Here is a 17,764-nt window from a genome sequence, read left to right on the forward strand (position 1 = left end):
AAGTGTTTTGCATTTTAATTGGCTGATTTTCAAGCATGATTTTCATATCAGTTTAGTTGTAATAGGTTAATAGTCTTAAATATCAATTGCTTTCGATTTTAAAATTCTATATGATATGTTCAAAAAATATAAATATTTGTTGTCAATCCTAATATATATATTTTTTCATAATTTTTACACACACTTATTTAATCGGTTCTAAATTTTTATAAAGTTTAAGTACCTAATAGGAAAAATTGTTGGTGTCCAAAAACTTCTGTCATAAATTTGTTATCAAAATGCAGGAGATTTAACGAATTTACTCTGTCTAAAACAATTTGCCAACATCTTGTAATTCGATTTCAATTGCATCTAGGGAAAACTATTCTTAATAACATAATACAGCAACTTGTAGGACAAAGCAAAACAACTATGAGCCAAGTTGCTAAGTCCGCCCAAAAATGAAGGAAAAGAAAAAAAGGAAGCCCGCATATTCTGGTGCCATTACCGTAATGACTTTTGAACAAACTACGTGACATGGAAAACTTTATCGACAAATTCACCATAAACATAATTAGAAGAAGGTCGGTCGACGTGGGAGGAACTCAAACTGAACTGAGAAACTGGGCAAGTGAAGCAGAACAAGTGCAATCTGGCAAACTGTCCAGATACCAACTCTATGCGAGACAACGGAAGACAATTTCCATGGTTCGTTGCTTTTTGCGTAAATTTTGCAATTTAGAATACGTTTTGAAGGATGTTACGGGTTAGCAAACAGACAGAAACACAGCAAAAGAAGACGACAGGGCAAGAAGGTGAGTTAGATAATAAAGTAACACTGAAATCCACCTGATTGTTCAGCTTATTTAAATCACTATCAGTTTTTATGCAAAGAGATATTTTAATTATATTTTATCTATGCTTAACTGCGCGTTAGTTTTGTAAATTGTACTTATTATTTGCCAAGTATGATAACTTTCTGCTATAAGCTCAATATAGTTTCTTTTTCACCGTTAAACAAAAATAATTAAATTTAAAGATACGTATCGCTTGGATAAGATAAAACTTGTGTATGTTGTTAAGTCAAGAAAACAAAGCAGCTATTTGCATACTCTGCATAAAAATTAGTAAATATGGTAAAGTAAAATTGATAAAAATAACTGTGATAGTAAGAAATAATGTATCTTTGATACTCTGAACTCAAAAAAAATAAACAAGCATATCGGCTTTTCGATTCCTGTCTAAAGTCCAGTAAAAAAAACCAATGAAAAAGTGTCTGTTATCATAACTTAGCAATTTACTGTACAAATAATTTAAGTGTAAATTATTTATTATTTTTGTAAATATAAATATGCAAAGTGTCTTTACAATAGATATTTTATAATGCATATATCTAAGTCATGAAAACTAATTTCAATTTATATAACTCAATATTAAAAATAATAGCTTTCCAAGAAAATTAAACAGTGCAATAGAAGGCGACATAACAGCTTTCCAATTTAAATGCAGTGCTCACTCCATCGATTCAAATAATACATCGCCGACTGTTCTAAGCAGATTTATTTGAAACATTTTTTATATTAACAAAACGCATTTGTTGTTCTGTTTTTACAGCTGCTGGGGCCATAACAATAAAAAAAAACAACAAATAAAAAAGAGCTGGGTATAAAATAATGAGTCGATTCCCGAGAGGGCAGATAAACATCGCTTGGCGGTTCGAACAATGGAAGTGGCATTAAAAATTTTAGTCAAATAAATCGGCAAGAAGGGAATATTTAATATGATTTCATGAATTGGTGTTACGCTTGGGTTATTGAATCACACACAGCAGTTAATAAAATATAACCTTTAATATGTGATTCAAAATCGTGAAGAGGAATATACTATATGAGAGCAAATATATTATTTATAAAAATCTTATTATTAGTTTACAGAAGACAAATTTGATTATGTGAAATGCGTTGGTAATAACATTTAAGAACACATATGGGATCCCCAAGGATCTCGACAATTCGATCATCAATCTTTGAGTGTCTAAAAATACATAAGAAAATTTGATTTTACTTTTAAATAGTATAATAAACTATACTTTATAAAACAAATAATTAAAATATTGTACATTCCACTTTTCAAATGATTTAGCAATAAATATGATGAATAAATTTATGGATACTTCAGATTACCTAAAAATAATTTCAAATATTTTACCAAAGTACCTTCTAGAGTTAATTAAAGACTGAACACCGAAAATAACTAACTTTAAGTGAAGTTTTGCATAATTATTAAGTCAGACTTTAACCAGAATATTCTCGCCTTATCGCACTGTTGAAAAGCACTGAAAATACCACATGAACATGAACGCTCTCGAACATCCCCTGTCTAAGTCTAAGTCTAAGTCAGATATGCTCCCACATGCTTGCCACATTTCAATTCAATCAACCATAAACAGGAGCCCCTGCCTCAGGTGCTTGTCATGTGGACAGCATGGACCTGCCACGTAACCACGCCCCCCAGCAAGGTGTCAGCACATCACACGCGTTGCCAGCGACCCACCTGTGACGACCCGACCCACGAATGGTTGCGTTCCTAATTGTTAGACAACTGAAGAAAACATTTTTGCCTGCCTTGTGGTTACCATGACAGTTGCCGGCTTTGAAACTAAGAAAGGTCTCATAAGACAACGGCATCCAAGCTTATGTGACTTAAAAGTCCTTGGGGAAAAATAAATAATTTTAAGCAATTTAAATACAATTTTATTCATCTTTATAAAAAAAACAAGGATAAACACAAATTAAATTATAAAATTATAAAATTTAAAAATAATAGTTATAATTAAATTATATTTAAGCATTTCTAATTTTATATTTGGGATTAAGGAATAATGTTTATGTTTAATATTTTTAATAACTACACGTTTAAAATTTGATTGAATTTAAAGCAACTGTCATTTTATTAATAGTCAAGACTATTTAATTTAATAGAAATCTGAACCCAATCTCTGCGCATTGAAACGTAGGAGAAACAATAATAAAAATCTTTCAAATTCCCTAAGAAGCCAGCAAAGTGTAAAAGTATAAATATAATTTTATATTTTTTATTATAAAAATAAGAAGAAGAACAGGCAACGTAAATTCTATTGATGATTGACCAAGCAGGACCATCGAAGCAGATAAGCAGCCATTTCCATAGCCAAATCCCAATAAAAAAACCGCAATCCAAAAAAACATACATAAACACATATATATACACACCCCGCTACCGTCCGGGCTTAACTCTTACAAATGGCCAAGTTTGAGTTAGGAAAGTGTAAGGAAAGGAAATGAAACCAAACGAATCGAAACGAAACAAAACGAAAAGAAAACAAAATGCACAAAATGCTTATTTGTGGTTAACCACAAAACTGTAAACTAATACCAGACCAGAAACTTGTTGTCATAAGGCCAACAACAGGGGGTTAAAGGGGAGGTTTGTTAACCCTTGCTGACAGCTGATTTGCAACTTCTTGAAGTTGACTTGGTTTACATTTGAGGTCGAGTATAGTCTGATTAATTCAAGTGTAAATTGCAATTTGTTTGTTTTTTTTATTCAAAAATCGTACTGGTAATTAATAGTGTCAAGGTTAACTTCCCTTTGGTTTGGAATTGGGATTTGACTCGACTTTGATCGATGAACGTGCCTTGGCTCGTTAATTACATGAAGACTTTATACTGTATGTCCCTCGATTGAGTTTTATTTAATGCGCGAGTTACTGGAAAGTGAAGTTCATTATCAAAGGGCAAATTTCAATCAAAGTTTCAGCTACTGAAAATTTGTTAACGAAATGAAAAGTTGTGCCTTCCCAATAGGGCACGTGTCGTATAGCATAATTAATGAGATGACAAGCAATCTTTGAAAATACGCTGTTAACAACTCTGATAAAACAAAACTCGTACCATATAGACAGACAAACTTTGGAAGGTCAGAAATACTTCCTTCCGGCTTTTGTTAACTGTACAAATGTCATATTTAAATATTTTTTAATTGTTTAAATTCTTTCAACCGAACCTTTTTTTATAAGCCGCCTTAAATTTTAAGCATTGCAAGAGGCTTCATTAAAAGTAAAAAATAACATCTGAAAACGTAAAACTTGGAACAAAAATTGAAATTAATGCGGCAGTTAAAATTTTCAGACAGCTGCGGGGGTAAAAAAAACAGAAAAGTTGCTTAGCATTTGACCTGCTGAACCCTGACATGGCACGCGCCCCCCTTTGAATTTTTGCCGTTGTTGTTTTTGTTGCCATGACGCCTTTTTACAAACAAATTACGTATAAATGTTGTATATATGAATGTTGTATATGTCTGTCTGTCTGTCTTCAAAAGTAACCAGACAACTTTTGGTCTTTGGGTCAGGCGGGGGAATTGTTTTCCTCGTTATGGATCGTCTGACTTTTTAATTAATTGCTGCGCTAACTCAACTGCCGTTTGCAGTTGAACAATTAATTTACACAAAATATGCAAGACGCTGATTTGTACAGAAAATATTTAAATTTTTAAATATATTATATCAATGCTTTCATGATTAATTCAAACGCAGAACAGAAATAATATAATTTAGTATTTATAGAAATATGTAAAAATACGACATTAACAAAAATTACATTGTAGAATCACAGAACTGATTTTGCAAGTATTGAACGAATTTTTAAGTGGAAGCAGATTTTATCATAAATGAAACTCTTACAAAATTCACTGTTCATTATGATGCGATTAACAAGACGGGTTTCCTTTTTATAATTAAAAATCGATGAAATACTTTAACTATTTATTCAGTAACATCTGTATATAATCATGAGTAGCTGTGGCATTTCAAACTGGAGACTTCCGTTTTAGGCATTTGTTTTATTTTTATCAGCAAACCAACTGTGGAATTATGTCAAGCTTATCGGTCTTACTAAGCAACCACTGCAATGCGCCCTTCCTAGCTCTCTACTCCCTCGCCATTCTCCTTCCGTTGTCCACTTTTGACTTCATCCGAGAATGCGCCAGCTTATCAGCTGAGCTTCGTCTCAGTGGGTAGTATCTTATTGACATTTACGTGCAACGCACATTTTTGCCGCAGTAGCAAAGACACTTGATAAAATCGTTATACAATTGGATGTAACTTTATGTGTTACGTACTAACAGGTATTATGTAAATATGCCACGTTTCTACTCTGTGTTTATATTGTAACTAAGTTCATTACAAAATAACTTTTACAACATTAAAAAAAAAGAAATCATTGAAGGGATTTTTATAAATATACGAGAACAAGAGCAGATCTGTTCTTAAAGTAAATATAGTAAGGCGCTTTTGTTGTTTTCTACTTGAAATAAATAATTATGAAGCTACCTTTTATAAATTTGATCAAAAACGTAAACAATAAACATTCTTTTACTTAAAAATGTTGTCTCACTTTTTCACATTCGAATTTATATACATATTAGTTGCTCGTCGAGCGTCAGTAGCTATTTTTAAATTCTAGCTAAACGAACGAATATTTTGTTGACAATCATAAATGTTTGACACACGAATTTGATGTTGTGTTTTAATGAGGCATTAATCAACTTATTAAACATTAATTAATCTGTTAACAAATGTGTGAAATGTGTTAAAAGAGATTTAAAAAAAAAGCTGCCTATTAAAAATAAATTTCAATTATTAGGATACTATTATTGGAAGGGAATTCAAAGAATTTAATTTAATAGCAATTTAAGAGGTGGTAAAATAATAAAGAGCACTATTAATTTGTAATTACTAGAGTAATAAAAACAAATTTAATTATTAAGCCATATGATAATAATGTTGATTATATAAGTATTCTATGTACTGTATATTCTAATTCAGATACAAGACAAGGTAACTTGAAAAGCTAACTGGGCTCAGCACCCGATTGTATTGTTTAAAAAAAACCTATGAGCATAAAATGCATTATTAAGGCAGGAGCTATAAAAGTCGACGGTAAACTTTCGAGCGATGCGTTTCCATTTTTAAAAAGGCAACTAGATTTCCTCACAGCAGGAGCGGGATTACGAGCATGAGAAAACCATTGTAAAGAACTTGTTAACGCTGCACTAAACAAGTCAATGGTAAAGTGCCAAAAATTTGATTATGATACGGTTATTTATATTCTCAATCTGCTTTATTTATAAATGGCAAACACCTTGATAATGATAAAAATAATTTAAAATAAAGTAGAATAATGTGAATCGAAACACGCACTTAGCACATACAATAATTTACAGGGTATATGACATATAATAAGACCAAATCAAACATCAAAAGTGTGGGCAACCGCGTAACGGAAATTGCTACTGCTATTGTTGCTGTTGAACGGCAATAAAAAGCCGGGCAACAAAATATACAAAATCAAAATTAAAATTAAAATCAATAGAAAAGAGCAAATGGCGAACACAAACAACAACAAACACACAACTTAACGAAAAAGTGTATTTAAAATACTTTTTTTAATATATAAAACTTACATCACATTCACAATTGACAATTCACAATACACATTCACTACAATAACAACAACAACAACAGCAAATGCAATTTGGCAGCGGCTGTAACAGTATATATTTCGTGTTGTTGTTGTTGCTACAGCTTGAAATTTGATTTCTTTTGATTTTGCTTTTGTTTGATTTTTGCTTCCTTCTTTTTTTTTGGTGTCTCTATTTTTTTTATGTTTTTGTAACGTGAAAATAAAAGAAATTTTGTGTAGAAATGCGCGGCCCAAATTGAGTAGACGATCGTTGTCGCTACTGTTATTGTTGTTGTTGTTGCTGGTATTGTTGCTGTGTCTGCTGCTGCGGGCCTCATGAATGAATTGTGCGATTAAAAACACAAAAGGCGTGATGCGTTGTACAACAACAAAAACAACAGCAACAACAATAACAGCAGCGGCAACATCAACTACATATATAACGAAACGAGTTTTGTGGCTTTGGCTTTGAAAAAATAAAACGATAAGCGCAGAATGTAGGCGCAAGAAAAAGAAACCAAGTTGGGCTTCAAAATGTAACACTTAAATGTTAAAGCGAACCGACAACAACAAAAATTGCTACAATTAGGCCTAACTCACATGTACTCATATGTCTGCACATACAAACTTACACAGACTCTCACACATACATACGCACTCACAACTGCATAGCAGACAGCTGATTTTTGGCAGCAACTGCAAAAAATGCTTTTTGCTTTCTGCCTTTCAACATAGAACTGTTGTTTTATTTAGGTGACGCGCACGCACACAAGCTCAAAGCACGCACACACAAGCACTCCGCAGACACACACACACACACTTATGGGCTGGCCGCACGCCTCGTATGTTACACTTGTTTTTATTACTGTGATTGCGATATGCCTTATGATGCATTTGACTCTGTGCAGTCAGCAATTATAAATGCTATTTGCTTTTTACTTTTACACACCTTGCACTGACACGGTTTGGCACCCTTTGTTATGTTAATTAGTCTTTTATGTGTTTATTTTGCGAAAATCTCATTGTTAGTTTTCAATTTCTTGTTGGAAATTTTAATTGGCACGCGCGTAGCCACCCGCACGGTTGGAAATTTCTTCACAGACTGCTAACAGCAAGCTGTTAACTGTCGCATTTTGCAATTACAGCTGTTGATGCTTTTAACATAAGACTATTTGGTATTTTTTAGCGTCACTGTTAGTTACCTAACAGCCGGATAACAGAATAAAAGACACTGTATGATGATTTTTAATTTACCAATTATTATAGAACAAATAAGTTATTAAAACTTAATGTGGTGTTTTGCATTTGCAGCTAAATCTAGTTCATGTCGCTGATTAAAATTTAAAATTTAAATACCGGCATTTGCATAGACTAACAGCGCTGCCATACTTTTGCTAATGTTATCATCTGCCAGTGCTGCCACACTGTCGTGTCCGCCTCGGAAACATCACGACAAGGCGCGCGATTGAAATTTCAAAAATTTAAACAACAAACAATTCTTTAAAAAAATCAATAAATCAATGCAATTCGGTATTACATAAAAAAGGGCAACAATTTTATGAAAATTGCAAGTTTGTCAGCCGTCGGGGTTGAACTTACAAATTTAATTTTAAAAAAATTATCAAAAATTCATTTCAATTCGAACAAACAGCAGAACGTATTTCGATTAGTTTTTTAAATTACCCGGTATGGATAAGCAAATGTATTTACATCTTCTAAAAACGCCGTCACAGTTTAGCTACTATTTTTCATTCTGCATGCAACAAGCTCATAAGCAAATAGAAAGAAACAACAACAATTACAACATCAATCAAATTGTCTTAAATTCCTTAGTGTCTAATTGAACATAATAACTGCAGCCAACCAGTCACTGTCCAATAGCCCAGCTCATGTTGATGTACCATTAGTCCTCCCTTCCCGTCCAGCAACCAATCAATCAGACAATCGTTCAGCAAACTTTTTGCAACTTAACATTTCAATCGCATGCCAATGTTCACGCTGGCATGCAAATTTCTTGACCAAGATCTGTAAGAGCTGGTGACGATAATGACGACTGGTTGTGGTTAGCAAAGTGCCATGAAAGCGGGAATGAAATTGATATGGATATGGATATTTAATAGCACCAGCTGGACAGGTGCAGAGTGGCTTGAAATATGTTAACCTAACGACAGCATCTCGACCCACAAGAAAATAAAACTGTTGGCTAATAAGGTGCCTTTCGGGTAATGAACATGGATTCAACTTTATGGCAAAACAATTGTTTTCAATTGCTCCACAATTATGTGGCGTTAAGCGCCAGAAGGTTCCATGGCACCCAAAACAGTCCGGAAATTCAATTAAGAGTATTTTTCTGGCTGGCATTCTCAGACACCTGTCGGCAATTAATAAGCCCAGCAAAAGAAAACAAGAACAAGTAGGCGGTAGCAGTCCAGCACGCTCGACAGTAGGATTCCCTGTGCTCAGGTACTCTTTACTGAGGTTGATTTTCTACCAATTGTTCCTATATGATATATATGATATATGGAACCGAATTAAACCAAATTGGTCAGAATGTAAAAAACCATTTTAAATGAATATTCTAACAGTTTGGTTAAGATATCTTAAAAGACAAAAAAATATTTCATACTAAAAGTTGATTTTTGACCGATCGGTCCTATGACAGCTATATGATATAATCGACCGATTTGAACGAACTTCGTTCAGGGTGTACAAAACCAAGTTAAATGCATATTCTGTCAGTTTGGTTAAAATATCTCAGAAAACAAAATACTTTTTCATACTAAGACTTCATTTTCGATTGAACGTCTCTATTGCAGCTATATGATATAGTGGAATGATTCGAACCAAATTTGGTCAGGATGTATAATACCAGCTCAGATGCATATTCTATCAGTTTGGTTAAGATTTCTCAACAAACAAAAAACTTTTTCATGCTAAAACTTTATTTTCGACATATCGTTCCTATGTCAGCTATATGATATAGTGGTCCGATTCAAAAATAAAAACAAACTTGATCTGCGTATGGTATCCAGGAACCGACATATCATACATACTCTTATGGTCTCTGAAATCGACGCGTTCAAACAGACGGACAGACATACAGACGGACAGACAGACGGACATGACTCAGTCGATTCGGCTGTTGATCCTGATCAATAATATATAATATATATATTATATACACGTTGGGAGGTCTGCCACGCCCCCTTCTGCTTGTAACATACATTCTGCCAAACACATTATACCCGTTTTTTTTTACCATTTTCAATGGGCTTAGGGTATAAAAATGGAAAGCTCTCTGCAGCAAGGCGAACTCCAAATTCTCTTACAAAAAGGTCTACTCTCAATTTGGTTTTCTCAGCAAACACAATGCAATAAACACTGCCTGAACAACAAAAACGCGTAGCAAAAACTAGATAAAAGTAGCGATTGAAATTCGATAATGAATTGCGAATTTGTAAAACATGTAAAATAAGTATCTCGACTGTGATTGTTCTACTTGTTACTTGATACAAACCGTGTCATTATATTTATTGCCTTTTGGAAAGACTCTTCAGTTTTCACTTCGTTTGCAATATATTTTCGCATTCCAAACACTGCCACTCTAAAGTATTCATCCCAATTCAGACTATTCAGGTCTCCCTAAAAGAAGTTTTCGATCCTTTGCCGAAAAACATTTTTTATAGTAAGTTAAGTCGTGTTATTTATATCAAAGGTCCAGTTGTTAAGCGTAAACACCGAAAATTGTTTTTTTTTTTAATTTATTGTGTTCTTTTTTTAATTTTTTTTTTTTGATTACTTTAAGCTAAAATCATAAATTTAAAAGAAAAATGCTTTTCTTACTATCATTGCACTAAATTCCTTATAAGATTTTCTTTCTCGTATTTTATAGACACTGTCAAAAAATGTAAAATAAACGATATATAAAATATAACTTGTAGTATACAAATATTTCTCATTTAATTATATATATTCTCCTTTATTTTTTTAAGTTAAAATTACAGTTTTTTTTTTCGTAATAAAGTTTTATAAACCTTGCCAAGGGTATACTAAAAATATGTAGATATAAAAATTTCACACCTACATACATTTACCTTTTCTCTGTCTCTCTCTTATCCCCTCTTCCTATCCCTGTGGGCGTGATAAGGTGAAGTCGAAGGAAGCAGAAGTTTATTTTTAAACGCGTCGCCTTAAAGTGGGCAACAGTTTTATATGCTGTTAAGGAATTGTAAGGATATAACACACAAACAATTCTCATTCAGTCCCCTGCGGATAGGCGACATATTATGCCGAAACGGAAATTAAATTTCATTCTGCATTTTGGCTTCCTCAGATGATTTGGGTTCTCGTGACGATACAATGCTTCTTAATGTGGATGAGAATTTTAAATACTATATATACTATGTTTATTTATATACTTTAGGTAAAAATTTAATTTAAAAAAAATTAATTTTGATTATAACCATTTCCAATAACTTTTTAAAATAATTTAAATATTAGTTTGCTGCTTTCTTGACCAGAATCTTAAGTCTTAATATATAAAATGGAATTAGGATGAATTAAGATAATAATTTAAAAATAAGGAATACAGAATTAAGAACTTTCTAAATATCTTATTATAATCTAATGCAACAAAACTTGTTTTTTTTAGAGATACTACACTAAAATCCTGCTTTACAAATTTCTGTGGAACTGATGTGAGTGTGGAATTGAATAAAATTCGATAAATTCAAGAACAAAGCAAGCGGCTGACATTTTGTGATTTTTTTAAACAGTACAAAATAAATAATAAAAAAATTCATAGGCTACGCCTAACAAAATTTCAGGTGTATGCACTTATGTGCCCTTGTTATGGGTAAGCTAACGACCAAAGGTTTTGGTTGATGAGTCTAGCCAGGAATTGAGTGATAACAATGGCGTTTCTCAACACTGACGAGATCGATGACATCGATTCGCTTTCTTCGGAGCAGCGAGAAGAGAATGCTAGAAATTTGAAATCCATCGAAAGTCTTGATGATATCTATAAGACCTATAGACCGTTGCCCAGGACGTACTGTCTAAGTTCATCCAGTACATCCACTCTGAAAGATGTTGACAATGCGCAAACTGTGGAGAGCAAAGAATGCAATAAACTACAAGAAACTATAGCTAAAACGGACATTACAAATGTAACAATGGAAAAATATAAAACTGAAAATGGACAGAAAATAGAAAGTCAGAGCGAAGAGGAAAAGGAAAATAAGAAACCATTATCAACGAAAAAAACTCCTCCGCCCCCACCTCCTCGTCCTTCTCGTTCTCCCCGCCCTTCTGCTCCTCCGCCTCCAGAAGAAATCACCGATTCTGATAAAGATAAAAAGTAAGTTAAGCTCATTGAAAACGTTTCGATAAATTTAATTTTCTGAACTGTTTGCATAGGTTGCAAATGCGCATTGCATCCGGAGAGGTGACAGAGACACAGACACAGGGTTTAGGTTGTGAGCATAGTAATTCCATTGAATCCCAAAGTAAGTAAAAGACCAAATTGTGATGTAAATCCAAACGTTAAATCCAAATTGAAATCAAAATCGGAAAATCGAAACTTGAAAGAATCGAACTGTCGATGAGTGATTTCCAAATCAGCGCGTTTAAATTTATGCTTTACTTAAATATTTTTTTCAAGATTCTTACAGCACAAATCCGAATCAATCGGGGAACAGTGTTAAGTTTATGAATGGCGAGAATTGTCAGCAGGAAATGATTGCCAGCGATTACTATGCCCAGCAGATTGCAATGCAAATGAGTAATCCACTGTATAGCTATGGAGGATATGGCCAATCTCAGTTATTGTCCGGGCCAATGGATTATCAATTCCAGTCGCCGGAATCAGAGCACTTCAACAATGCCCAGTTGCAGGGTTATCTACAATCATTCAGCAATTATGGACAGTACTCAACACAGGGCATGCCGGGAGGAGGCTATATCCAGTCGGATGGATCGGGCCTTGGTCAATATAGTCAATACCAATATATGGCCGGAGGAGGTGGAAATTGCACCGATTGTCATCCAAGTTGTCCGGCTGAGGAAAGAGCTGGAGCGCAAGTGGACTCAGGCGAATCTTGCACTGATGATTCGACCACCTGCTCTGAAAAGAGCAATAGTTTCTGTAGTGATGGAGCATCCAGCTTGGAGGATAGTTCACGTTCCTGCTGCACCGGAAATTGCTGTCCTGGCAACCCGAATGTTTGTTTCCTCAAGAGACCCTGTCCAGAAGATGAACGTGGCTTTGAAATGCCCGAATGCATAGGATCGATGCCACAGTGTCGAGTTGGTCGCGGGCAATGCCCGCCAACACAAAGCAGATTCTCCTTTGTCGACGTCAATGTCCATAATAATGCGGGCAATATGTGCCCCATGGAGATGCCCTTTTGTGGAGGTATGCCAAACGGATGTGCCTTGCCATGTTGCATGATTCCGCCGCCAAACTGCGGACCAATGCAGTGCTGTTCAGCTCCGCCTTCACCTCCATGTGGGCCCATGCCCTGCTGCTCAGCTCCGCTTCCACCTCAAGGTTGCAGGATACCAAGTTGTTCCGCTCCTGCTCCCTCCTGCGGAACAATGCCCTGTTGTTCGCCAACTCCCGAATGCTGTGCCTGTTCCGGCAACTGTCTGAATGTTGAGGGTTTCATGCAAAAGTTTCGTGCTGCTCAGGGACATTGTTGTTGCCCCGGCAGCTGCCCCATGGAGCAGCCATGTTGTGGCGACGACAGACTGCAATCCTATACCGTTTATACCGCCGACTACCAACCGTTACGTGGCTGTGGCAACAACTTTAATCATTTTCCCAAATGCGACAACTGCGGCTCTTGTGGCAGCTGCGGCAGTTGCCCCAGTTGCATGGGCTGTATGCCACCAGTATGGTAAGTATCATGTGTTGTTATAGTTTAACGGATTAAAACAACAGTTAATCAATCACTGCTCAGCTGTCCCCCACCAAACAGAGCTGCGTCAGGTGGCTGCTGCCAGCTGCCGTATCAGTTGCCATGTTGCACGATGCCCCCATCCTATGCTCCATCAAGTTCAGCGGCCTGTGCCGCACCTTTTCCAGCAACTTGCAGTACTCCATGCTATGCCCCCTGCGCCGTGCCATGCTTATCAACCTGCCCGCCGCCCTGTGGCCCGTCCTACCCAACATGCGGCACAGATCCCTGCTTCTCCAGCTGCCCACTTCCGTGCGAGATGCCATCAGGTCCCTGCTGCGAACCATCGCCACTTTCCAACGCCATTTCACAGGCAACCAGCTGCAATTTCACACAGTGCGCCTGTAAGTACAGTCAACTCTCAAAATCGAATTATAATATAATAAATAATCTTACAGCTCCTACATAGCGTTAAGTTGTAGGGACCCAAAATCTGTTAACTGCAATTAAAGTGAAAAGCGAACTCATAGGTTGAATGAAGTCACTTGAATACAAAAAAATATTTATATATAATAAATTATTAACTACAATCGTATATCGAATTAATTACTAAGAAAATTTGCAAATACTAAGAAAGATAAAAAAAGGTTTGTCTTATCGAAAAAATATTATTCGTACAAGGTTCAACATGTATCTTGGTATAGTGAAAGCAGTTTCCAATTTAAAATCCCTTTTCTATCAAATAAATTCCATTTAAAATTAAATTTAAGTTTAGGTTCAGAAAGAAATTATAATCAGAAAACATTTATCTGGATACTTTAAAAAATAATCAATTTTATTATATATATTTTTTTATTGGCTTAAAATAATATATTAGAAAACTTGTAAGCAATTGGAAAAATTATATCTTTCATTTTATTTAAAATGTATACATTTACATAAATCTTTAAAAAATCATTATAAAGTTTCCTCATTGGTAGCGGACTTTTCTATAGGATAAAAATTAAATTTTACAGTATAATCATAGACGCAATCGAATTCGAATTTTAAGGGCACAAAGGAGACCTTTAAATTTCGATGTTTAAATTGTAAGCGAATCATTTTGTTTCCGATAGTGTTATGGCAATGTAGAATTAGGGGAATAGATCGCTTATTCAAAACCATTTCCATTAGTCGCCTTTCTGATGAAAAGAATTGTTTGTGTAAATTCACATTCGATATGTTTAAGATCTTTAGGGATGGACAACAGGCAACAGTTTTCCAAAGCTCAATCTCAGACCTCAAAATCCTAGAGAATACAATATCAAGTCGTTCGAGTAGTGGCAAAGCCGTGATCAATTTTTGAATATCTTCGACTGTGATAATTGTTGACTTCTTTAAGGTTAACTGACGTAAGTTAAAACATTTTTTTACGTCGAATAATTGGTTAGATGATACGTTGTCTAAAGTAATTTTCTCAATATCCTTAGCACGCATTTCTATTATACAGTTTAATCGTGACATATCTCTCAAGGCAAGTGCTCGAAGCTTCGGCAAACACACTAACATCTTATAATGATTTTCGCTTAAGTTCTCATAATAAATGATCAAATCTTCTAGCTTTTGTAAACCTTCGGATATTTTGCCAAGCTCATCTGTTCGGGAAATGGTACGACATTGGCCCAAGTCCAGTTTGCGCAAATCCATCCAATTTGTCAAGTGGATCAAATCAAATGGACTATCAGGATTGAGGGTGTTCAGTTCTGGAAATAGCTGTGCAATTAATTGTATAACTAGTTTAACGTCCGGTTCCTTAAAATAGGAGTATTCGTCGTTACAATCTGTATAGGGGTCGTGTTTCATCAAATCGGTACTCAGAACGTAATCCAGTGATCTCATTTCCGGAAACTTGTAGTGTGTCCAACTTTGTAGTCTCTTGGTTGTGATGCCCCATAGAGCCAATTGTTGCACCTTTGGACTAATGATGGACAGGAAATCATTCAACAGTTCTGGTTTCTCGTCAAAGACTTTAAACTGGCCCATATCCAAAGTAAATCCCAGCTGATGTTGCCAGGTGAAGCGCAGATTCGAGTTTAAACGATTTGATCGTTCTCCTTTGGTTGCCTCAAATAACGATAATTGATCTTTCAATTTCAAATACTTTATTATGAGCAGTTGGCAATCATCGTTGAGAATATCCATCTTAATAAACAACGTTTATCTTTTAATTTCAAGAAACTTTTTAATCGGCTTTTATTCCATAGAGCTGTGTCGACTCGATCAAAACAAATTTGTATGAACGGGTCATTAAAACTAGTGAATGAACTTGTTCAGTCATTTTTAAACTATATCGTTCATTTCTTTCAGTTGGTCTGTTCAAATTTAAATTTCGCTTAAATGATTTACAATTTTTTAATACATGACTGGCCATTCCGGCTTAGTACTCAAACTTACAACAATGTCAAATCGAGGATAATGGCTCATGTAAATTATAAAAATATGTTGTATAATTTATATATTTTACTCCAGCTTGCATCTATTTAAGATTCAAGTATATTACAAATCTTTATTAATTAAATTATATTAATACCGGATTTGTATTTGATTTCTTCATGTTAGATATTAAATAAAATACACCTTAATCTAACTAAAAACATACATAAATGTCAAGATTAATAAGCATATACTACAACCAAAAAAAAAAAACATTTAAAATCGACGATTAAGAAAAAGTATAAGAAGATAAGATCATTTGCATACAGTAAAATATAAGAATCGGACAAATGGATGGATAGGTCGTTAATAAAAAGGGTAAAAATAAAGGTCCCAAGTGATTTTCTCTAAGTACACCAGAAGTAATGTAAATCGAACTCGAAATTTTTGAATCACTGTTTTTGTTCTACCTTTTAAATAAGTGGAAACCCAATTTATAAAGGCGGAGGCACAGGAGAAAAAGAAGATTTTAAATTCTTTACATAAGAAAGTCTAGGCTTAAACCAAGGAGGTTTTAAAGAACCAGACGATTGAATATAAGCGGAATGCACACATCTAAGAGTGCATTTAGGGTCTCGTAGGAGGATCTAAGGGCATTATCGGTGTCAATCGTTTTTTCTAAAAAGCAGCGGTCGATAGTAAGAATAATTTAAGCAAGGTAATGCTGATTTTATTGAATTATTTGGCAAGTTACAACTTTGATTTTGTTAATTTGCTCTGTCATTTTATTGCCCATAGACCATAAATTTGTTCTGCTTTGATATCAAATCCTTTGTGTTGTCTCAGCTTTTAGGACAAATCGATGTAGAAAATTTAATCTGGACAAGTGCTGCCTTCTGTTACTTTGCATATAATTTTCAGACTCGATTTATTATAACATCTTAATTTCCTTCTATTCTTCTATTTGATATAATATAATAAATTGGTAAATATGTACTCTTTTTTTGTTTTGATAAAATGTTTATTACAAAATATTGCATTGACAATTAACTGTATAATTATTGATCCATTTGAATTTCAGTTATTAAAATTATCATTTAATGAAAATTAAATATTTCCTATGGATGAGTAGTTGAAAAAAAGTAGCACTTAACAAACTGCAATAAGCACAAGAATAAAGTAAATAAGTTTGGAAATTTTGGGCAGTTGAATTTTGTGGCGCAACTTTAAGCTATTTAAGCTTATCACTTAAGTAGAAAAATATCCGCACAATTTGCAAAATAAATGTTCTAATAAGTTAAACCATGAAATTTAATAAATTTTTTAATGTACTTATTGCGAATGCGTATTTAATTGCAACTTTTTTTCATTTGTGAACAAACTATAAATTAATTTTGATTTTCATTTTACAATTGCATTTAGCTATGGTAATTGTGTATATTGTTATTTAGTTAGAGCTTTTATTAAATTAACATTTAACTATTTGCAATTACAATATACGGTACTCCGTTGGCCCACAACAAGCAAACAGACCAATTGTTTATAAACTCACAAATAGCAAGGTCTGTTCTGGCCAAAATTTCGAGTAAGTATTTATTTGTTGTGTATTATTTAAGTTACTGGAATTACATATGGTTTATGTTTTGTTTCATTTGTTTTTGCTGGTGGGGCTGGAAGTTTTACAGTTTACATACACACTCATATATAGACACATACATCTGCAGACTATATATATTTACATATATAGATGTAGATCTTAGTTGATTTATGCGTTGACAAAAAATAAAACGGTATGTGATTTAAATGTTTTAAATCCTGTTACAGGATTTGCTTCAGCTATTAAGTAAAATTACAATAAAACAAAAAATATATATATATTATTTACTTATATATATATATATATAGATGTATAACATTAATTAAAAAATACAATTCAAATACGAATATAGTTACAAATACAGTTACATATTCATA

At 34.0% G+C, this 17,764-nt stretch overlaps 3 protein-coding genes across 4 annotated transcripts in view; 1 reads left to right on the plus strand and 2 right to left on the minus strand.

The window, feature by feature from the left end:
• Positions 1–7,588, minus strand: part of LOC117794467 (beta-1,4-glucuronyltransferase 1-like) — a 57,840-nt gene extending 50,252 nt beyond the window's left edge. For both annotated transcript variants that reach the window (XM_034635073.1, XM_034635072.1), the window contains exon 1: positions 7,429–7,588. The gene's annotated coding sequence lies outside the window, so the exon portion shown is untranslated. The remainder of the gene's footprint in view (positions 1–7,428) is intronic.
• A 3,697-nt stretch (positions 7,589–11,285) lies between these two features.
• LOC117782069 lies at positions 11,286–13,931 on the plus strand. The gene is made up of 5 exons (XM_034619007.1): positions 11,286–11,838; positions 11,898–11,986; positions 12,142–13,378; positions 13,442–13,782; positions 13,837–13,931. Exons 1-5 carry the CDS (start codon positions 11,393–11,395, stop codon positions 13,845–13,847), a joined length of 2,124 nt encoding a protein of 707 aa, XP_034474898.1. The 5' UTR covers positions 11,286–11,392; the 3' UTR covers positions 13,848–13,931.
• A 404-nt stretch (positions 13,932–14,335) lies between these two features.
• On the minus strand, positions 14,336–15,559 carry LOC117779953. Its single transcript, XM_034616309.1, has 2 exons — positions 14,989–15,559; positions 14,336–14,367 (listed from the first exon to the last, which is right to left on the minus strand). The coding sequence occupies exons 1-2, from the start codon at positions 15,557–15,559 to the stop codon at positions 14,336–14,338; spliced, it is 603 nt and encodes a 200-aa protein (XP_034472200.1).
• Between the last annotated feature and the right edge of the window lie 2,205 nt (positions 15,560–17,764).

This window comes from Drosophila innubila (assembly GCF_004354385.1).
Source record: "Drosophila innubila isolate TH190305 chromosome 2L unlocalized genomic scaffold, UK_Dinn_1.0 4_B_2L, whole genome shotgun sequence".
Taxonomy (NCBI): Eukaryota; Metazoa; Arthropoda; class Insecta; order Diptera; family Drosophilidae; genus Drosophila; species Drosophila innubila.